The sequence below is a fragment of the Meleagris gallopavo genome, chromosome 7, assembly GCF_905368555.1.
Source record: "Meleagris gallopavo chromosome 7, MGAL_WU_HG_1.1, whole genome shotgun sequence".
NCBI lineage: Eukaryota > Metazoa > Chordata > Aves > Galliformes > Phasianidae > Meleagris > Meleagris gallopavo.
In genome coordinates, this window is record NC_139410.1 from 35,126,174 (window position 1) to 35,148,376 (window position 22,203).

General features: G+C 51.8%; 1 protein-coding gene across 5 annotated transcripts in view; it reads left to right on the forward strand.

Moving 5' to 3' along the window:
* Positions 1-22,203, forward strand: part of FMNL2 (formin like 2) — a 107,985-nt gene that overhangs the window by 31,296 nt on the left and 54,486 nt on the right. For all 5 annotated transcript variants that reach the window (XM_085227983.1, XM_085227985.1, XM_085227982.1 and 2 more), the window contains exon 2: positions 20,149-20,232. In XM_085227983.1, the coding sequence (XP_085084109.1) occupies positions 20,149-20,232 (84 nt within the window). The remainder of the gene's footprint in view (positions 1-20,148; positions 20,233-22,203) is intronic.

Sequence of the window (22,203 nt, forward strand, 5' to 3'; positions counted from 1 at the left end):
TCACAGAGCCACGTAGCCTCATTGTATTCCTACCAGCACGGCACAGCACATTGCTGCAGGAGGGAGATCCCATGCGTGGTGTGCAGTAGCTGGAGCCCAGTGTTCTCCTGCAATAGTCACAGTACTGCAAGTCTGTGTTTACTGAGGAGAGCCTCTGTCACCTGGTTCTAGCTGTGCTCAGTTTGCATTTCCACAGCTTTGTGTTCTTGCTCCAGGACTGAGCTAAGCAGCAGAAGGCCAAAGGCCCAATGTAAAGTCGTTCTTATTTCTGTCCAAAAAATAATTGTTTACTTTACCATTGCAAATGTATGCACATGGCACCAGCAGCTGCCTGGAATTATTTGGGACCAGATTCTGCTTTTGTTGAAACTGGTGAAGCTTCCAAATAATTCCTTTGTGCTCTGCTGCAGGCGGCTCGGGGCCCCTCGAAGCCCCTCGGAGCCCAGGCAGCTCCTCTGCAGAGGGCTCTGTGTGTGTGAATGGGGACAAGTCCTGTGGTGCTGTACGGTCACAAAACACACTGTGTTTGCTCTGGGCAGCAGCGGTGCCCAGCAGGATGCACCCCATGGCCTGGCCATTGCTGTGCTGGGACTGAGCTCGTGCAGCCCAGCGCCCACCGGGTTATTGTGCTTGGAAGGCGATGGGTCTTACGTGCTAATTATTTATGCGACTGGAATTAAGGATAGAGCCTAACTGTGGGAAAGCAAGCAGAGGAATATGCCTTTCTGGGGTGGTTTTCAGGCACGGCGCCGTGCTGTAAGTGCATCCTGTTTTCAGTCTGAGATGCAGGGCTTTCTGCAACATCCTGCTGCGTGTCCGTAGTTCCAAAGGGCGCGTTGCAGGAGAGTGCATCCCTCAGGGCGAGCTGGGCAGGACGCTGCTGGGAAAGGATCTGTAAGGCAGTGCAGGATGCACGCCGGCTTTGCTAAGCCTGATCGATTGGAGTTTATCGAGCCACAAGCAAAGGATGCGCACCAGACGTGAGCAGTTTCAGGTTGTTACTGTGCGTGTGCCAGCCCCTAGCTGTGCTGTCCTTAGTTGGCGTTCTGGGTACGCAGGCAGTGCTGGGATGGCTTTCCCTGGCCCCGGCTGCGGCCGCACCGCTCCCTACACCCACACTGTCTGCTCACTGAGCGTGTTAAAGCTTGACATCAGCGCTCAGCCCCATTCTGGTTTCGCAATAATAAAAAGCAGAGTCTGGAGAGAGGGCTGCCAGTTTTAATAAGCGGAGAACACGCCCAGCCAAGTTTACTTTATTGTTCTTGGGATACACAAAAAAAAAATTGTTTGTACAATAACATATTTCGGAGGGTTTGGCCCATTCCAGCCTTTCCTGCCTCCTCCTTTGTTTTCCGGATACATCAGCAGATGTCCATGGAAGTGCTAAATCTGCACCCTGCCTGACCTCTGCTATTGAGGAAGGTAAATCACTTGTGGCAGGAGGCTGCCCAGAATATCTGTGTTGCTGTTGTAAACAAATCTAATTAAAGAAGAGTCTTACAAGGGTTTTTTTTTTTCTTCCTGCTAATATTTTAATCAGTAAGCTATATTGGCACGGCGTCTGTGTGAGATTCTACATTCTGGTGCTTTCTCAGGAGGTGGAAAGTTTTGCTGTTGTTTTTTATAAAAACATCTTTTGGGCAGAGAATAACTTGGAGGTTGGGCCATCGAAGTGAGAGATAACGTTGAAATATGATTTGCAGCAAGGTGCGTTAAGCCTGCAGTCTCTGGGCTCTCCCAACCCCTTCTGTGGCACTGCAGGGCCAGGAGGAGCCTCAGCTGGAGGGGATGGGATGGAGCAGCATCCATGCTGAGCACTCAGTGTCTGGCTGGTGAGGCTGGCTGCTCAGCCTCCTGCTGTTGCTGTTTCCATGGGTTGTTCTCTTGGTCCTATCCATCTTATTAACAATTTTCGTTGCTATTTCATTGGCAGTTAAGGAATCCTGCTGGGATTTAAAGGTAGGCTCCTAAATCTACCTGTATTCAATGAAGTAAGTATAGCCCCTTCCTGTGTCTGTAGGATCTGATGCACGGACCTGGTCAGCACCCAGCACTCCGAGCTGGCTTCTCACCTCCTGTGCAGATGTCCTCCACTCATCAATTCACTGCACTAATTAATTCTGTAGAATGTAAGGGTAAGGAACTGCACTTGTCTGGAGTGCTGGTAGTGAAAATATTGACCTCCTGCTGCCTTCAGTGGGAGTTGTTGGCTTGGGCTGTTTGCAACATAGCTTTTGCTCTCATGAAATATAGTAAAATTATTATATTGATTAAAAAAAAATAAATAAATCAAACCACAACTTCTACATATTAGCAAAATAAACACCGACATAAATATCAGGCTTTGTACTTTGGCTTAAAACAACTCAGACAGGAAGCTAATACCAACGCCCATGTCAGCAGGAGTCGTGTGCCAGGAAATCAATATGAGGCATTTCCAAATAAGAGCCACGCTCTGTGCAGGCAGGGAGCCATGAGGGCACGGCGTCGTGCAGAGCTGCAGCGCCTGCTGGAGTGCTGGCCCTCTGGGGCACGGCTCTGCTGTGTGTCCCTGTGCTGGGGGCTGCAGGCGTGGGGCTGGGAGGGAGCATGCAGGGCACGGGTGGCTTCTGGGAGAGAGGAATGGTGCTGCAGGGCTGGGGAGACAAGGGCAAGCTCTGAGATGTGGACAGAAGGTGACGGAGATAAAGCGTAGACGTGGCATGGTGGCTGGGGATGAGAGGTGTGGTGTGCACTGGTGTGAGCTGATGGGTGCTTGGTTTCCATGGGCTGCTTTTAAGGGAATCTGTGGCTTAGGATCCTCGTATCCTTAGGGGCAGCCCAGACAGAGGAGGCCCCTCGCTGTGCAGCATGTCCCCTCCACACCTCTTGTCCCTGGGCCTTGTAGATCCATGCTGAGATATTAGGAATGATTTCTTCTCCCAAAGAGCGGTCAGGCAGTGGCACAGCTGCCCAGGGAGTGGGGTGTCACTGTCCCTGGGGCTGTCCCAGATCTGTGGGGATGTGGTACTGAGGGATGTGGCAGTGTTGGAGCTGCACCACCACTCTGCTGTCACCTGCCTGTGTTGTGACAGGGCTCTGCATCGGTGCCTGTTGGCTTTATGGGTAGGAGTTCACCCAACCAATTCGTTCTTTAAGCCCCTGGCTGATGTGCTTGCATCAGGAAATCAAAAGATCAATGTGTTGACGTGCTGTGCTGTTTTTAAAATACTTGCTTGGAGTTGTGGGATGGGTTGGGTGGCTCCACATGTGTACGAGCACTGAGGGCAGAAGTTCAGCGTGGGTTGGACTTCCCTAAGAACAAAACTAAGCTGAGTGTGGGGAAGGGTATCTCCCTTAGGGCTGTGTGGAAGCCAGGTGACAGTAGTGCTAGAAGCTGGTTCTGCAGTCTGCATGGTAACACCAGCAGAAATTCCTTTTGGCGTTGGGAGAAATCGGGATCCTGCTGCATCCTAACCCTGTGCGTGTTGTGCTCTGTGAACTGTGCCTGTGGGAGCAGCACAGGGTGGGAAGGAGTGCGGTGCTGGACAGTGGAGTTTTAAGTGCACCCAAATAGGGAAATGGGCAACAGAGAACTGTGCTTAATTAAACTCATTGAAACGAACTTCAGGGGGTTCTGAAGGCCGCCTTGCAGCCTTAGAACAAAGCACCTGCAGCTTCAGATGGTGCCTGTAAAACTCTGGGACGTGCATGAGGTTTTATTAGTGGCTTTCCTGCTCTGCATTAGATATTTTGGTGGATATCACAAGGTCCTAATTGGTAAAACATGTTCTGTTTAAGCAGCCCTCTGCCCTCACTCATGCTTGGCTGGCTGTCCAGACACTGTTTGTCAGGGAACATAGGAGGTGCAGGAAGGCTGACATCTCTTTGCAGCTACGCCCTGATGGTGCTGGAGCAGGGTTTGCTGGGTGTAGCTGCAGGAAGATATGGCTCAGTGCCCGTAGGGTCCTGCAGTGGGCTGCGAGAGCTCCTCTGGGCCTCTGGTGGGTGGGCTGGAAGGATGCTGGGACAGGCAGTAGGTGCCAGCATCCATCACCAAACAGCAAACCCCTCTCTGCCTGCTCCCACTTGGCTGGGGCACCGAGCATCTCCTTGTACCCCTGTGACCGCTGGGCTGGGCACCGAGCATCTTCTGGTACCTGCTGTGACCACTCCAGTGTCAGACTTAGGCTTGTGTCTGCTGGGTGGGATGTTCCCAGCCCACTTAGCACACAGTGATTTGTCCATGGGACATGCCTGGGTCCGTGGCAGCTGCTGCCCGGAGCATCGCTGTGCTGGGTTTGGCTCCTTGCTCTGGCTGCTTTGCAGATGAGCTCTGTTTCTGGGAGAGCTGGAAGTGAACATCATTTATTCTTTTTCTTTCTGAGCAATTGAGTGATGTTCAATTTTGGGTGGTTCTGTTTTTCTTCTGACAAATGCTTTTGGAAGAGAACGGCCGCAGCAGAGGATTGCACAAGAGGTGCTGGCCGGCAGCAGCGAGGACGCAGGGGCACCTCCCGGCCAAGGGGAGAGGCTCTGTGTGTGCTGCTGAGCTGATCCCCCAGCACTGCGTTCTGCTCTCGGTACCGAACCGCCTTGGATCTGGAGGCACGGTGCATGCGCTGAGAGCATAGCTGTGGAGCAGTGGAAAGGTGCTGCCACAGCCTGACTGCAGGCAGAGGTGGTGAACGTGATGCGTGGAATGCACTAAGCATCGTTCTGCTCTTCAACAGATACTGGTCTTATGTGCCTTCTGGTACTCCTTTCCCATCTTTGGGCGTATGGACTCTTCTTTTGCATGCAGATGTCCTTCAGCTGCAAAATTTGAGGCTTCCACATGGAAGATTTATAGCTGCTGCTTCATAGGATCATAGGACCACAGAAAAGTTGGGTTAGAAGGGACTTAAAGAACCTAGAACTGCAGAATGGTTGGGTTGGAAGAGATGTCACAGCCCTCAGCCCCAGCCCTGCCGTGGGCTGACTGCCCCCAGCTCAGGCTGCCCAGGGCCCATCCACAACCTGGGGCACCTCCAGGGATGGGGCACCTCAGCTCTGGGCAGTGCCACGGCCTCACTACGTTTGGGTAAAGAATTTCCTCCTAACATCCCCCCTCTTTTAGTTCATACCCATTCTCTCTTGTCCTGTTTCTGTCATCCCGCTCCCTGCATGTTGCTCTGCTGCTCCCAGAGGGGTTGCTGATGCTGATGGACATCACTGCGGAGGTGATGGGACGGAGATCGCAGGCAGGAGGGTTCCTGCAGGGCAGCACGTTGCTGAGGAGCCCCTGCTATTGCTCCCAGTCCTTTGCTGCAGGCTGTTGGCCATCAGCTGTCAGAGCCTGGTGCCTTGGGAGCAAACGTGTTTGCCTGGAAGGAGCATTAATTACCGCTTTTAGAGCTGTGCGATTCGGGAATTGATCATCTTTCCTAGTCTCTTGGTGCTGTGAAGGAGCTGGTTGCTTTGTGTTTTTCTTGGCACAGCTTTAGGATGGGCATTAGCCAGCCAGATCTGCACTGGCTCCTGCAGAGGGGAATTAAGATGGATGTGGTGCTCGGGGAGTTTCACACCAGCCTTATAATGCTCTCTTTCTGTCTCGTTTTAAACTAACAGCGCGTCATTTTGGCTGCTATGAGAGGTGTAGCTGAGCAGCAAAGCTGCCCATTTTAATGGTACCAATTGCAGTTAATGGGAAATACTGGCTGTGAAACAGTAATGCTTACCTCTGAAGGCGCCTCTCTTTTCTAGCCGCCCCACTAATGAGTACTTTGGGCAGAAGCGATGGCTGGACTTGCCCCAGGACATTCAGTGCTGGCTGGAATATTCCCTCTGGTTGGAAGATATGGGGAGGATACCACTGGTTTGCCATGTTTGCGTCCAGTTCCCGTACTCGGTGCTCTGCTCTGTGCTGCTCTGGGGAGCTTCTGCTGGGTGCTCTGTGCTGTGTGTGTCCCCTCCAAGCAGGTGACCCTGGCAGTGACTCATGCTCCACACCCCTTCCTGTGCCTGGTCTCACAGGAGGGCCTGACCTGTGTGCTTTAGAGGCTGATTTTACTAATGTTCCCTACTAGACTTAAAGGAAAGAAGTCTTCATGTTGTTCTTTTCAGCATTCCCCAGGACGGCCTCTGGTCTCCTCACCCTTAGGGTGCTGTCCCTGTGCTGGATGTCAAAGCCTGCGCTGGGAGCACAGCTTGCCAGGCTGGGAGGGACCTTCTGGCACGCAGCAGGGAAGCACAGTGATCTCATCTCCCACTCCTGAAGTGGTAGTGGACTGAATTACCCACCCGCTCCAGAGACAGGCCCTGAGGATTGAGCCCTGTGCAGGGCTGGGGCAGAGCACTGAGGATGGATAGAGCAGAACTGCGGGGATGGATGGGGCAGAGCTCTGAAGATGGAAGGGACAGCTTTCTGTGCTCAGCCTCGTTGGCCCTCTGGAACCCCACGGAGTGAGATGAAGTGAGCTGAGGAACAGAGCCCTTCCCAACATCTCAGAATAACAGAATCAGAGAATAGCCCAGGTTGGAAGGGACCTCAAGGATCACGAAGCTCCAACCCCCCACCACACGCAGGGCCACCAACCTCCCCATTTCATAGCAGCCCAGGCTGCCCAGGGCCCCATCCAACCTGGCCTTGAACACCTCCAGGGATGGACGGGGATCCACAGCCTCTCTGGGCAGCTGTTCCAGCACCTCACTGCTCTCATAGAAAAGAACCCCCTGACATCCAACCTAAATCTTCCCTCCTCAGGTGCTTCAGACCTTTAGAACAGGATTTCATTGCTGCTTCCAAGGAAGGAAAAATCTTTTGGATGTTTCCGTTGTTACCAGGCTTTGCAAATATTTATAGAAGAACGCTGTGAAAGCTCCCAGCCTGCGAGCCTGTGTGGGGAGCAGTTCCCCTCACACTGTTCTCCTCGGTGGGTCCCTTATAGCCTGGCAGCACTTGTGTGTGAACATGCACATCTTGACCCAGCCATTTCTTGGGAATGCTTATGCTTAAATCCCAGTACAGCAGGAACTGCTGCTGTTTGTGCAGAAGTCACTGCATGATGCTGCCACTGCTGACTGCAGAGGGCTGCTTTGCCATCTCTGAGCTTTATTCTGAGCTGGACCCAACTGTGTTTTTTCTGAAGAGCAAAATATTTCCATCCCACCAAGGGTAGCTGTCAATATATATACTGTTCTATGGGAATGAGTTGTGCTAAGCAGTTTTCACTGTTCTGCTCAAGCTCAGGGATTTGCTCTCACCTTGAAGTGCAAGGAGCTCACAGCACAGTTCCTCATGCACCATGGCCACGAGGTCACCTCAATCCAGCTGGGATTGCTGGGCAAGGACGTGCCTCGATGCTTGCCTGTACGGCGTACCTTCTGTGCAATGGGGATGGAAACAGTCCAAATGCTGAGCAACCTGGTAGGTCCTGCTGCTCCTCGTGGGGTCAGGGAGCTATCTGTTGCAGAAACGTGCCGTGTTGAAGCATACTTTGATCCTGGCTGCAGTGTGCCATGTTAGGGAGAAGTGACTGGACTCAGGAAGGCTGCAATTCACATTCACAGCACAGCCCAGACTTGTTGTAAGCTGAACATAAATGGACACAGGGGATGAGCAAGAGACCATGCAGCGTGTGAGAGTTGGCCTATTAAAACCTGAATTTACTGCCTCATTTGAAGCAGGTAAATCTTAGAAAGCTTTCACTCATCTCTCTGTGCCTTTTTGACCTTTCTGTAGCAGAGTTGTGAGGGTGCTGTGCTGTGGTGCCTGTCAGCACCTTTGGTCCGACCCAGTATTCCCTGTTGGTGTGAAGCAGCACCTGTGGGGCAGCTGCTGGCCTGTCCTGCTTCTGCTTTCAGAGCCCGATGGCATTCAGCGGCAGTATGTCGGGAGGGGCTTCTCTAGGAGCAGCGCTGGGAGGATGCTGCCTTTAATCGCTGAGGCTGGGCACGGCTGCTGGGCCGCCCCAGGGGAGCTGCTGCCCCAAGTGCGGCTGCTGGCTCTGAGGGCGGGCTGCTGCCACCGGGCCGACTCCGTTCCCAATTAGGTTTGTGTTTATTAGGAAGGCAGTGAAACTGCGCTGCAGGTTGTGTCTTTGAGCTGTGTGGATGGGGGCACTCAGGTGTGAGCATGGCAGTGGTGCACGAGTGCAGGGAGGAGTATTTTCCCCCTTGTCATCTCCATCAGAGCGTGAGGGCTGCCTGCAGCTGGAGCACAGCACTCTGGAATCTCACTGCCAGTGTGCAGGGCTGCAGCCACCCTCCCAGTACAGAAGCGTCCTTTTTTCTTCCCTTTTTTAATCCCTTTTTGTGGTGGATCCTCCTTCACCTTTTGGCAGTCTGGGGGTGGGTGGGGGCAGGCGGCTGAGCCCTGTCCTGTGGGAGCCTGCGCTGCTCCCTGCGTGCAGCTTTGGGGATTCTTGCACCAATTTGCATGTGCTGCTTGCTCATACTAATACTTCCTGGTGAGTTGTTGCTTTAAGGAGGAAAAAATAGATGTAACTAGATCCCCTGAATCCCTCTAATAAATACCAGATGTGCTTCCATGAGAAATTCAGGTTTCCTGCTCGGCAGCCGGTCCCTCTTTTTGCTCCATGGTGCCAGGCAGGATTCATTCCGCTCCCAGCTCAGTGATGCTGCCTGAGAGCCGTGGCTCATCCTCATGCAGTGCCATGCCTGGTTCCTGTGTGAGTTTAACCCAATTCCCATCTAGCGTGGGAAGCTGCAGGGAGTCAGGGCTCGGCTGCACAGCGACGTCTTCATCCAGGTCTTCCAGAGGGCTCTGAGTGCGTGCAGCTTGGCCGTAGAAAGGACAGAATGTCACTGATGCTGGGCAATGCCCTTGCATGTAGGTGCCTCTTGGTTTGTGTAGCAGGCTGTGTGCTTGGGAAATGAACGTGGATGCATGATGTGGTGTGCAACAGGGGCTAAAACGTGCTGGTTAGCAGAAAAGAGCCCCTCGGTAAATACCTGTTCTCTGTTCTTGGTTGTCCCTACGCCCCACAGCCTGTGACTCCAGGCTCATCCCAGACACCTCTGCTAACAGTGCTGGCGTTAATGGGGGTTAATCAGAGCATTAGCACTTAATTTGGGGCTCTTAATGAACTGCAGAGCCTCCTGGAGAGGTATTAGATAGCTTAGCCTTCTTTTCTTCTTCTTTTGTTGATGTTTATAGTGTCAAGGTCATCAAATGAGAACTAGAGCAGAGGCAGGGGAGGGCTGCATGCTCCCGGCTCCCTTCTGGAGGGGTGAGCTGTTTGCCATTGGCCTGAGACAGCGCTTCCCAGGAAAGCTGGTCTGGAATCAGACCGTACGTCCTGTCTGGATGGTTGTGCAACAGCCCTGCTGCTCCCTGCTAGCCGTATCATTTCCCACCGCAGTGACAAGGCAGTGGGTTGGATTTTCCCCTGCTGTGAACCTACAACATCCCTCGCAGTCTGCAGGCGTATGGCAGGCTGTGTGAGCTCAGGGCTGGGAGCAGTGCGGGGGCACCTCGAAGGAGAGAGCTTTACCAGATGACAGTGGAAGCCGTCTGATCTCCACGTGCTGTAAAGAGCCCAGACTGAGCCCTTGTATGCCTCCACCCTAGCGAAGGGATGGGGTTCTCATCCCTTGGTGGATTGCCGGCATGAAAATAGGAATATGGTGTTGTATTAATGGTTAATGTGAGCCGGGGTTGGTTTGAAGAGCTGCGGGGACTGCAGGGAGCAGCACAGCACAGCCAGCACAGCTCACTCTCCAGTAAATACACTGTGTTATGATTAACTCAGGAGATATTCGTGGCAGGTAGCAGGCAACTTTCACAGCATAACTGGACAGTTATAAAATGTCTGTATATTCATCAGATGTAAATATGACCTCAGTTTTGTTAACACCTGTGGATTTTCTCCATCTCCTTGGCACTGAGTGGGGGATTCTAGAAGGATCTTACAGTGCAGTCATTAAAGCTGTCCAGCATCCCTCCAGTCACTGTGGGTAACCTGCCTTCCTGCACCGGCTCCAGAAGTGCCCCGTGTGCCCTGGTTGGTGCAGCCAGCCCTGCTCTGCCCCACACCTCCACCCTGCCCATGGCTGCTCCAGGCAGGAGGTGCAGTGCTGCAGGCGGTGCCCTCGCACATTTATGGGTGCTCTCATTCAAGTTTATCAACGTACATCAAAGGGATTTTTGATGAAATACAAAGTTCTGTTTACAGTCTTCACGTACTGCGCTGTGAAAGTCATGAGGCAGATATCTTGGTGAAAGATCTCTGAGATGAGCAAATGAAATGAGAAGCGTGTTTGTGGATAAACAAAGGCCATTGTAGCATGTGTGTTATCATCAGGTGAGCAAACTTGTGGGAATCAGGAATAAGGAAGACCCTGGAAATATGGCTGGAGCCAGGGAGAAACTGCTCCTGATATCCAGTGCGCCCTTCCCCTGGTGCAACTTGAGGCCATCACCTCTCGTCTCATCTCTATGTCTGTTTGCAGTGTGTGCCACCACCTGACCTGCGTACAGCACGGGGCCTTTGCAGAAAGAGGCCCTCGTGGAGTACACAAAACACTTGACTACTTTTATAAGGCACGTATGAAGAATAGAGCTGTGTTTCTGGCTGCAGGTGTCTGTGTTGGCGTGGTACCAGCGCAGTGCTTCGGATGTTTGGTGTTTGGCCTCTCACAGAGGTTAAAATAGCATCCAGAATAGCCCACTATTTTCCAGTATCTGAGCAAAGTCCTTGAATGCGCACAGCTCTGCATGAATTACGTTTTATGTGGCTCACGTCTGAGTGTGACATTAGGTAATGCGTGCCGTGAGTGACTCAGTGACATCCTGTGAAAGTTTGTTGGAAATGGATTAGAAGCAGCACAGCTTTTTAGGCTCTGGAAAGATGAAATCCTTGAAGCTTCAGTGACTGCAGTGTGCGCTGGAAACTTCAGTGTGCTGATCATAAGCAGAAGCCCAGAAAATGTGGTTAGGGCTTTATTTGGAAAAAGTAACCTAGTAGAAGCTTTTATGGAGAAGCTTTTATGGGTCTAGCGTTGAACTTGGGATTGGTTTTGGGATGGCCGCAGTAAAAGTGTTTAAAGAATAACCAAACCTGTGCAGTCACTCAGCTGCTGCGTGTCTCCCAGGGGGGTTTTGTCCTCTGACTCAAAGCTCAGAAGAGTTTCTATGTTGCTGCAGGGGTTTCGGTGCCAGGCTCCACATCTTTGCTTCCAGATTTTGGGAGGAAAACCAAGCAGAGCGCCGCTAGGCCAAGAGATGTGGCTGTACACGTGGGGATGCACAGCAGGGAGACTGATAATGTTCCTGTGCTGAGAAGAGCATCCTGGGGCTGCAGGGGTGGTGCTCAAGTGGGATGAGTGGGGAAGGCTGACACTTGGGGAAACTCCGTTTCCTTAACCCAAAGCTGGGGATGGTGAGGTGCACTGGGTCACTAGGTGTGCTCTGTTTGCTATGGCAGCTATTCATGTAGCAGTAAATTGTGGAATCATGGAATCGTTAAGGTTGGATCCCCAAGTCCAACCCCAGCCACCTCGCTGTGCCCACTGCCCACGTCCCTCAGTGCCACATCCCCACAGCTCTGGGACACCCCCGGTCCCTGGGCAGCTGTGCCACTGCCTGACAGCTCATTGGAGAAGAAGTATTTCCTAATATCCAGCCTAAAAGCTGCTAGAAGCAGTGTTTGAGACACATGTAGTGCACACATCTGCCGTTGGGTTGTGTTGGCTCGGTGCTGTGTGAGTGCCATGCAGGGAGCTGTGCAGCACTCGAGGCTGCCTCTGCCTGCACCAGCTCCTCATTCATCTGTCATGCCAGGGTGTCTGGTAGAGTGTGTGCACTGTGTAAGAGCTAATGTTGTGCTCAGTTTGACATTGGGAGTGCTGTGCAATGTCCATCTCAGGATGGTGAGTGAGCTGGGAGGCGGAGAAGGAGAGCAGGAACTTTTCAATGAGGATTACTTGGCTATGGACGTGGGCAAGGGCAGCCTGTGGCTATCAGGGAGGGAATGGGCTTTGTTCACAGCGCTGTCTTTTTGCAATCGGTTACATTTCCCAAATTAGGCCAAAATAATATGAGGGAAAATGAAGGCTGCTGCTTGGGAGCTGCGATGACAGTACAAAAAGAAGGAGCACTAGTCTCTTGTCAAGGACATCACTCTGCCAAGGGAAGCACTGCTGATGCAGCTGCAGCAGGAGGGGTCCTACCTGCAGGGGGTCCTGGCTGGGAGGGCAGGGGATAGGCAGGTGTTGGTGCCGGGCTCTTGCTCTTTCCCACTAACGCAGGCCAAAGAGTTGCTGTGGTCTTTCAAAGCACGCTGCACTTAGCAGAGCTGAATTTTGTCTTCACCTTCACAATCTGTCAATTTTATTTTATTTTAAAACCTAGTTAGTTTTAAAAAGCAGCCTTAAAAGTAGCCTTGTTCTGATTTCTCTTGAGAGCGAGACCCCTTCGGTTGGTAGGGAATCCATCTCATTACTCCAGCAGCTTGATAAAAGCCTGCAGTAAAATGGCTGTGAACTTTCCATTAGTGAAAAGGCATCCTGGGGCCTCGGTGGGAGTGCTGGGGGGGAGCTGGGACTGCCCAGCACAGAGCAGCCTTGTTTGGGACCGGCCCTGGTGCAGTGCGACCCTGCCATGTCTCAGACCCATGCAGTCTGCTGCAGATGGTTCGTGTGTTCAAAGTGAGTATTGAGTTCTCACAAGTACAGCCGGTTGCCTCATGGTGTATGCAGCCAATTGCATCAACAGAGCTTTACTGCTTTTTGGTGATTTGCTTTACCTGCTTGTTGCAGGGATGTTTAATGATGCTGTGGGGCGGCTGCGTTCTCTCGTGATGCTCTCAGGCTTCCCTGCCAGCTACAGCTCTGCCTTGGCTTTGGAAACAGGGGGATCTGCTCAGCTGATCATCCAGGCAGGTCCTCACGCCACTCTGCAGGAAGCTGCTGAGTCCTTGGAGCTTAATACTTGAACACTGAAGGGCAATGGAAAAAATACAGAAAAATCCGTGTGAAAATGTGACTGGTGAAACAAAGATATCTGCACTGGTGGTTTGGAGACGCCTGATTTTTAGGCATGAGAATTACTCATGTGACGTGTAGATAAGTGTGTGTGTGTGCCGTGTGTTTGTAGTAACTCCTGTTGTAACACAGGCAGACGTCGTGTAAGGCAGGAGAGCCCTGGGGGTCGGATATTGTGGAGTGGGAGACAGAGCAGCCTCAGTGCATGAGGAGTTTCTCATTATGGCTAGAAAGTCACACGGCTGTGGTTTTCTTTGGCCATTTGCCTCTTCTGTTGGGTGCAGCGGTGCTGGCGGTAGTCAGACCTGTAAATATTTCCAGTATAAACCGGAGTTTATGGCACGCCTGTAAAATTCACATGGGTTTGGAGCTTGGCATATGGGAGCCTTTGCTCATGTTTACATTTTTCAGTACAACAAACTTTCAGATAAATTGCCTTCACAGTTCATCAAGTACTTGAATGCAGAAAAGAGGAGGTAAATAGTTTGCAATGTTTAAGAAGTGCTTATCACTTCTGCTTGTTTCACTGTTTATAGCTTCTTGTTTGCTTAGTCTAAAGCACCAAGCACGCCTCGTGGAGTTCCTGATCCTCCTGAGCTTTGGCTTTCTGACACTGAGATCTTTTGCAAATTGGAGTTTTTTAAGAGTGTCACCAACGTATGCCTTGGCCCAGCACATGCAGAGTGCTTTGTTGGTGAGCAATGGATACTGATGGGCGCAGGGCACAGGGCTGGGGAGGGAGCCCTGAGTATCACAGAGTCATAGAATGGCTTTCCTGGGTTGCAAAGGCCCACAGTGCTCATCCAGTTCCAATCTCCTGCTGTGTGCAGGTCACCAACCAGCAGCCCAGGCTGTCCAGAGCCACATCCAGCCTGGCCTTGAATGCCTGCAGGGATGGGGCATCCACAGCCTCCTTGGGCAACCTGTTCCAGTGCCTCACCACCCTCTGGGTGCTTCATCTGACAGAAGAGGCTGGGTAGACCCAGACTGGACACTTGTGTGCTCTTAACTGTGGCAACTAATCAGACTGTTTTTTTAGTACTGTTAATTAACTGATGAAGTGTTACGAGCTGTGGTTGCAACACGTGGGTCATCTGCAGCACCCTCTGTGTTTTGTTAGCTGGTTGACGGGCATGGGGTGGACACAGTGAAAGTGCATCTCCAGAATGAGGATACCAGGAATATTTGTTGGTAGTGGGCTTAGTGTGAAGCAAATGGTGAAGTGGGAAGTGAATCTACCATAATTAGGTTCTCACATGGATTATTATCTAAATAAGTGAAAAGCCAGAGCAGTGACGTGGATCCCTGCAGGAGCTGTCAGGGAAATGCCACTAGGAAAGGCAAGCTGCTGGTGCATGGGTGAGCACCACGGGTGGTGTTTGCTCAGGTAGATCAGCACAGCAGTCCTGGCCGCAATGGGGCTCTGCTGCTGCTGTCATGTTGGGAAAACACTTCTCCTTATCTCTTAGTAGCACGTTGTGATCTTCGGCTGCTTTTAAAATCCCAGTTAGGGGAAATTTCTTTAACTGCTCTATTATTACTTTGTTGAGAGCTGCAGCTCTTTCCCAGCGGGGTGACCTCACAGCTTGCCTGTGAGCAGGGCAGGAGCTTTGTTGGCCAGGAGAGTTAGCAGCCAGGTTGGAGGTGATGCACGACAGCCATTCCTCTGCAAACCACCTCCAGCGCTCCAGTGTGTTGAAGGTGTGCATGGGGAGCATTGCTCTCACTTCATCACCTGCTGCCTGGCTCAGCGTGGTTAACTTCAGCCCTGTACTGAATGGTGCTGGGCAGGGATGAGGGGCAGGGCTGCAGGGCTGGGGCAGTGTGCACGGGGCGGGGAGTGGTGCAGGTGCCAGCATGGAGGGGCTGCCTCTGTCCTCACACCGTGGTTCAGCTGCAGGACGGGGTTCTCTGTGAGCTCAGTGGTCTGTTACACAGTGTTTGGGAGATGAGATTTACACCTCTGGATAGAGCGTGGCCTCCGAGCTGACTGTTCCTTACAGCTGCTTTTGTGCTGAGATTGTGCAGTCCTCTTGCACAGATGGCTTTTGACACTCACTGATAGGTGCTGCTGTCTGTGCTGTTAATTTTTCCTTTTCAGCAGAGTAGTTGATAGGCAGCTATTCAGTTACACAGCTGGGTCTGCAGTGTTTGCTCTGGGGGCTTTGTAGTGAACAACGGCGTGCGGGATGAGAATCCTCTGGTTAGAGTAAAGCTTTTTTTCGATGGAATCCTTATAAGGCTGATAAAAACTAATAAATTGTAAGAAGAAAAGCCCATCAGCAAATTGGGAGCAGATTGTGATTGTCCCGGCGCTCAGCCTTCACCTTCTGTTTTGCACTGCTGTGTGCTGGCAGGGGATCAGGAAGGTGTAAGCCTACGGGCAGGAGGAGGTGGGTTGCTCCGGGCAGCATGTCCAGCATTTCATGGCAGTGGTAGAAATGAGATGTCCAACACATCTCCTCTGTGCATCTCCCACCACGTCCAACATAGCACGCCCAGCAGCTGGGTGCATGCTGCTGTGCTGCGGCTCCCAGCTCCTGGCAAACGTGAGCGTAGGCTCGAGCTGGAATGCACTTTCCCAGACATTTCACTGAAAGCTCTTTAATTTTGGATTCTGTGGTGTGCCTTATCGGTGGTGAGTGCATTTGAATGAGTGAGTAAAGCGGTGATCTTCCGGGATGGGTGAGTCAGCTGTGAGCTGGGCTCTGGGGCTTTTGCAGCCTGAAACGGTTTCTCAGTGTCGAATTAACGAGGTTTCAGCATTTCCAAAATCTGAAAAGTATTAGTCTGGGTCTGAATTTCTGAATGGTATTAACAGCCCTGTGGTGAGAGCGGCAGTCGCTGGTCACCAAGACGTTCGAGATGCTTCTCAGATGGAATTTCAGCAGCGAATGTCAGCAGCACCCGGCTTGGCTCACACCTCTGCTCCTGCCCCGAGGCTGCAGCTGCAGCTCCCAGCACTTGCTGGGAGTACTGGGAAGGAGCTGAGCTCCCCAAAATGTGCACAGGCTGTCTGCATAGGATCCCCGTGTGTGCGTGGTGAAACACATCCCAACTCTGCTCTTGTTTGTGCACTGCTGATGCTAGTGGGGCTCTCAGTGGAGCAGTATGAGATTCACATCTCCAAGGGCTCTCAGGTTAGGATAGTGTGTAATCAATATGCTGATGAAGCAAAGAAGTGATCTGCAAAGCAGCACGGCAGCTTCAGTGGGGACCACGGAGGAGGGAGCAATGAACGATGCCAGTTAGGATATGTGGGGTTGCTGAGAAGTCCTGGGATGCACACAGATGTGTAAATGGGAGTCCTGCACTCAGTCCCAGCCCTGCACACGGATGTCTGCAGGGACAGCTGCCTTGCTGGGAGCATCTGTGTGCTGTGTGCTGGGCTTCGAGATCAAAGAATGGTTTAATAAGGAGAAAAAAAAAAAAGGGGAGAAGGAGGATTAGAACGATAAGTAGATTTAATTTTAGCCTTGCATGGATTCCTCATAAAGTCAACACACCCAGAACTGCCTCACTCGCCTCTAGCCTTCCTAAATAAACACACTGTAGCAGGACTGAGAAGTGAAGCCATGCAGAGTTACAGAAAGCTGAATTTTAGCATTAGACAAGAACATGAAGGGCTCTTTTACTGTGGATCCTGGTGTTAAATTGTAACGCTGTACCAAAGTACAGAGGGCTGCCTTAGTAGGCAAGCTCTGAGGTTTGCAGCAGAGCTTCATTGACCCCAGGGTTCCCTGCTGGAAGGACGCCTGTTCTTTCTCAGTTCTACAGGTTGGGAGGTATGGATTTGACTTACGGACCAATTTTGGATTTACTGTGTAAGAACTCACTGGACATTAAAAAAGCTTGGAATAGTTCGGGCAGTGCCATAAAACAGTCATGAGTGTAACACAGAACAAATGAAAGGTGCAGCTCGTCATCATGGAGGCAGCAGAGATAGAGCCAGGAGCGCTGGAGGCGGAAGGCGATAGGCAGGCAGTCATCAAGCGCTGTGCACAGAGCCTGCAGGGAGTGCCACTGTGAGCTGGGAAATTCCAGGTGAGAGAGAGTCAGCAAGTGAGGAAATGAGCAAGGCTCAGCTTAATCTGAATCTAACGAGACCAAGGATATTGTTGAAGCTCCGGTTTGTTCCATCAATAGTACCATGAAGCCAAAAATGTGCAAAGGTTTGCTTTCCTCTCTCTTGTGGTTGTGCGGATCGGAAATAATCCCACTCAGAGGAAGGGAAGGAGGAGAAAGTGAGCTGGGAATTAGGGCTCGGGAATATAAGCTGCTCTGCCACGTCTCAGAGAGGAGCTGGCGTTAAGCTGCACCATGGAGCCATTGGAGCTGCGCACGAGGTTTCCCGGTGCTGAGGATTCATTAGCAAAATTGAAGTTTAATTCTGCCATTGCAGCTGTGGGAAGCTACGTGGGTCTGTGTTCCCTCCGCTCGCAGTATGCCCGCCCCAGGCTGCTGCTGGAATTCAGGGGATGCGTTGCTGGCTGTGTGTGGGGCTCTGATAGATGGCAGCGGTCTCTGCAATGGGCACTGGGTGCTTCCTCTGCTGCCCCGTCCTGCTGTCCCCAGGGCTCTTCTCAGTGACCCACGCAAAGGAATGGATGGCCGTGTCCTCGGGCTGCTGGGCACGGCTCCCCTGGAAGCTTCTATGAGTAGGAAATGGTTTTCTGTGCTCGAGGCTGGTGGCAAGGTCTCGTGTTTTGGGATGGATGTGCTCTAATTGGCTTACTGATGCACGCGGGGCCTTTGCTGTGAGCGGATGGATTAGGAGGAGCCTGTCCTGTTTGATGCTGGCAAGTTAATGTCATGATTCATAAATAAAAAGGATTTAGACTTAAAGATCATAAGATTAGCAAGAAAGAGCAACAGCTTAATGCCATTAATTAGCAACGCTTATGCTTTTAAGTCACTCAAGATGCCGCCACATTTGTTTTCCAAAACAATAAGCCTGTACATTGTCATTAAAATGAAGAATAAGATAGAAGAAGCTGAGTTCTGTCCTTGCATGGCAGCTGGGAGAGGTTGGGTGGTTCGGGCCGGGCTGGGGGTGCAGAGCCTCTCTGCAGCTTGGGGATGCTGCCGGGGTGCTGAATTGGATGGAGCTGGGCTTTGTCCAGTAGGTTAAATGTGTATATTTCCTTGATGCGCCGCTAGTTTTATTTTTAACTCTTAGGCAATTTAATATTTTGTGGGCCTGCTAGTATTTCCCCCTGGTTTTCCATCTGCTACTGTGATTAAATGAAGTTGTAGCTTTATAATGCCAGTCCAGAGCAAACGAAATGGAAACCTTACCTATATGACTTGGCACGTGGACAGTAGACATGAATAACTTTGGAATTTGTGGGGAAAAAGAGAAGTTATGTGTGCTTGGAGCCAGAATACGGCCAGGAATCGGCCCCTGCAGACAGGATCGAGCTGCGGCTGCTGAGCTGAACGCCAAAGGCTTCCGAGCCCGAGCTGCACGGAGGGGGAAGGTGGGAGATTGGCAGCCCCTGGCCTGCAGGTAGCCAGAAAGTGCTGCTGTGTGTGATGCCCCTAACCAGAGGACCTGGAAGTGGCTAAGAGACGCCTGGGAGTCATTTCACCGGGCTGCGGGAAGCAAGAAATACAGACTGTGAATCTGTGTGGTTAATTGTGATGGGAGCCTGTGCTGTGCAAGCAGAAGGGTCGAGCCAAGGTGATGGAGCAGCCTTCTGTGCCATAGCTGCTGATGCGAGAGATGCAGAGTGGGGAGTTCACACTTCAGAATGAAATCAGAATTAATCTGTTTGAAGTGCATTCATCCAAATCGTTGCCTGGGCCTTCTTTCCCTCCTTCAGGCTGCACTCACAGAATTGTTAAGGTTGGAGAAGACCTGAGATCCCTAACCCCCCCCATGTCCACTGCCCACATTCCTCAGTGCCACGTCCCCACAGCTCTGGGACACCCCCAGGGACGGTGACCCCCACTCCATGGGCAGCTGTGCCACTGCCTGACTGCTCTTTGGAGAAGGAATTGTTCCTCATACCCACCCTGACCCTCCCCTGGTGCACTGTGAAGCCATCACCTCTTGTCCTATCACTGTTACCAGGGAACAGAGATGACCTGCACTTTGCTCCAACCTCCTTTCAAGGAGCTGGAGAGAGTAACTGGGCTCTGCAGAGCTCTCCGGGATGGCTTCTGGTCCCAGGGCACAGATTGCAGGTAAACAGAGAGGCTTCCCCTACAGTTCAGGCCCAGTGGAAATCTGAAATATGTTTGCATCGTCACAGGTAAGGAATGGCACTTGACAAAGCCCCAGGAAAAATACCAAGGAGTGCATTAAAATGATAAGCAGAACTGATAAGGTGTATGGTGAGAGACTGAGAGGGGAATCAAGGGCAGATAGCATCACAGCCTGTAAATACTATCGACATGACAGCACAGATGAGCAAAGAGAAGAGTATTTGTTATCTGATAGAAAACAAGCTTCAGGAAGAGCAGCAGCAGAGCAGTGGAAAGGCTCTGGGAGCGGGTGACACTCGTCCATTGGTGGAGGTGGTGAGGTCTGGTGGGAAGGCAGCAGGGCCTGGAGTGGGCGAGCAGGTGCCTGTGTTCCAGAGTGAGATGTGTGAGCTACAGCTGGAGAGATGCTTCGTGCTCTGGCATGTGGTCTTCCTGTGCTGCACCCTGCTGATAGGAGGCTCTCGAGATGTGCTTGTAGAACTCTCCTTTTGCTGTGCAAATAGTTTCAGAGAGCTGCCCAAGGGTAGGCACCCAGCTGGGCTGTCCTGCACTGTGTCGTGGTGGGCAGCTGTGCTCCCAGCTCCAGCATCATTGTAAGCAAATAGGGCTGCGTGTGGTGACATTTGAAAACCTGAACGGCGTCCTGTTAAAATAGAATGAAATGGATTTTAAGGACCTTGTCTGGAGAAAAGCAGCCTTCTGCAGTGCCCAGCACTGGGTGCTTGCTGTATCAATGTGTTCAGGGCTGGAAGGCTCCTACTGCATCCCAGTGCATCCTGCAGCACGAGGGGCATTGCTGGCACTTCTGGGGCCTCAGGCAGTGCAGAGAGGGAATGTTTCTGAGCAGTGCTGTCAACAGGGATTTGCATAAAACAATGAGGGTGAGTGCAGCCCTGCTGCTTCGCTTCACCCACATCTGCTGCCTCCCAAACCCGAGCCCACTACCTGATGCTCTTTTCTCTCTCCCTGCAGAATGCAATGAACTTGCCTCCTGACAAAGCCCGGCTGCTGCGGCAGTACGACAATGAGAAGAAGTGGGAGCTCATCTGCGACCAGGTGAGGTGGCTGGGGGGCTGGTGGCACACGCCTCGTTAGGAGCACGCACGGGGTTTGTCAGTGCAAGGCCCTAAAAGGGCATCTCGTAGGAGATGAGCATTTGGGTGGTTTCTGACGCTCCTTTCTTTGGCCTCGTGCTCCATTAGTGGCAACAAACTCATGGAATCTGCGTGCGGTGGATGGGGTCTCACCTTGTAAGTAAGCTGTGTGATGTCAGTGAGTGATTTTGATGCAGTTGGGCACATGGCTTTCCCTGTCCTGAGCCATTGCCCCATATGGCCGTAGCTGTCACCTTCAGTGAAAGACAAATGGCGATGCAGCCTGAACTCCCCTTCACCTCCAGAGCCTGAGCAGCAGCCTGGGATTAAGCAGCACCATATGCTGAGGCATCCCTCGTGCACAGCTCTGTGCGGGGCAGGCTTGGCAGCAGTGTGTAGCAATTAACAGGTTGGTCTGCTGTAGCAAATGGGCAGAAACGGCATTCTTTAGAGAAAGTGAAGCATGTGGAAGGTGGGGTGTGCATCTGTGAGCCAGCAGCAAAATCTGCCATAAACTTCAAAGTGATTGCTAATGAAAGTGTTTGATCCAGGGCTGAAAGAGTGGGACGCTTCCTTGAGATGGCAGTGCAGGTACCAGGATGATGGTTAAGCAGAAGGCATAGTCATGCTGTGAGGTTAGGAGTGTCCTATAAATAGGTTTGTGGGACACTTCTTTTATACCCATTACAGTGGCAGAGCCTCCAGTGAAATCCAATTACCAAATCTACCCTTCTCAGGGTCCCACTGTCCCAGAGGATGTACTTAGGGCTGCAATCTGCAATCTACTGCAGCTGCCCCATGTCCCTGCTGGGTGCTCGCCAGCCACTGAGGATTGGAGCAGCATGGAGCAGGTGTCTGTAACAGCACCATAGCACAGCATATGGTGTGTGAAATATTTATATCTGTCCGTGTAATTATGGTACGTGGCTGCAAACACTTCTAGAAATAGATTCTGTATGGAACGTAAGCTGTTAGAGAGGAAGCAAACTTTGATTGCTGTTTTCTATAATAATAAATTTTGTATCTCTGACGAGGTGGATGTGCTTTCTGGTGAGCCATTGCAGGGGCTGCAGTGCTGGTTGTGAGGAATCAGCCAGGATGGTGCTCTCTCTCCTTTGTCCTTGTAAGTCATCCACGCTTTGCTGCAGCTTCCCTATAAGCTTGCTCCCTGCCTCTCTGGGTTGGTGAACAAGGAATACATCTAAGGAGGAGGAGAAGAGTTAAACCAGGTCTGGAGGATGTGATGTGAGCACACATCCGACTTCCAGTCAGGGAGAGGAGATAATGTGCCCTGCTTGATGAGCCAAGCTACTCTCAAGGAGTGTTTGGTGGCACTGCTGGCATTTCGGTCCAGCTGTGTGCATGGAAGTGTTGGGGGGACACGGATGTGAGCATCTTAGGAAGTTCTTCATTGCCCTCTAATGGCAAGCTGTGGCAGGGGTGGAGATCGTGTCCTGTCCCTTGGAGGTGCGTGGAGAGTAACTAATGGAGAGCACCAAGATGGAAGCAGTGTGGTAGCACCTGAACTTCAGCCCTGAGCTGCTGCTGGAGCTCTCTCCCAACAGTGCTGGGACTCCAGAGGAAGGAAGGGACAGTTTGGCAGGTTGGTGGCCGGTGTGGGGTCACAGGGGTGGTGGTAGCTTCTCCTGGGCTTGCAGTGCCCAAGGAGCAACGCTGGTGGTGCCCGAGGGAGCCGGGCTGAAGGCCAGGCTGTGCGTGAGCCTGAGCCCAGAAATGCGCTGTGTTGAGGTTTTACCATCAGAAACAAACTGCTCCAAATAGCCCATGGAGGAACATCTGAAACCACAGAGGGACCCTGAGACTGTCTTCATTGACACTGAGCTGAAAGGAGCTTTGGCTGTAGTTGTTAGATCATGTTCTTAGGAGGAGAGAAATGTTTACTGCTGAGCCCTCCATCCTGCCAGAAGCTGCG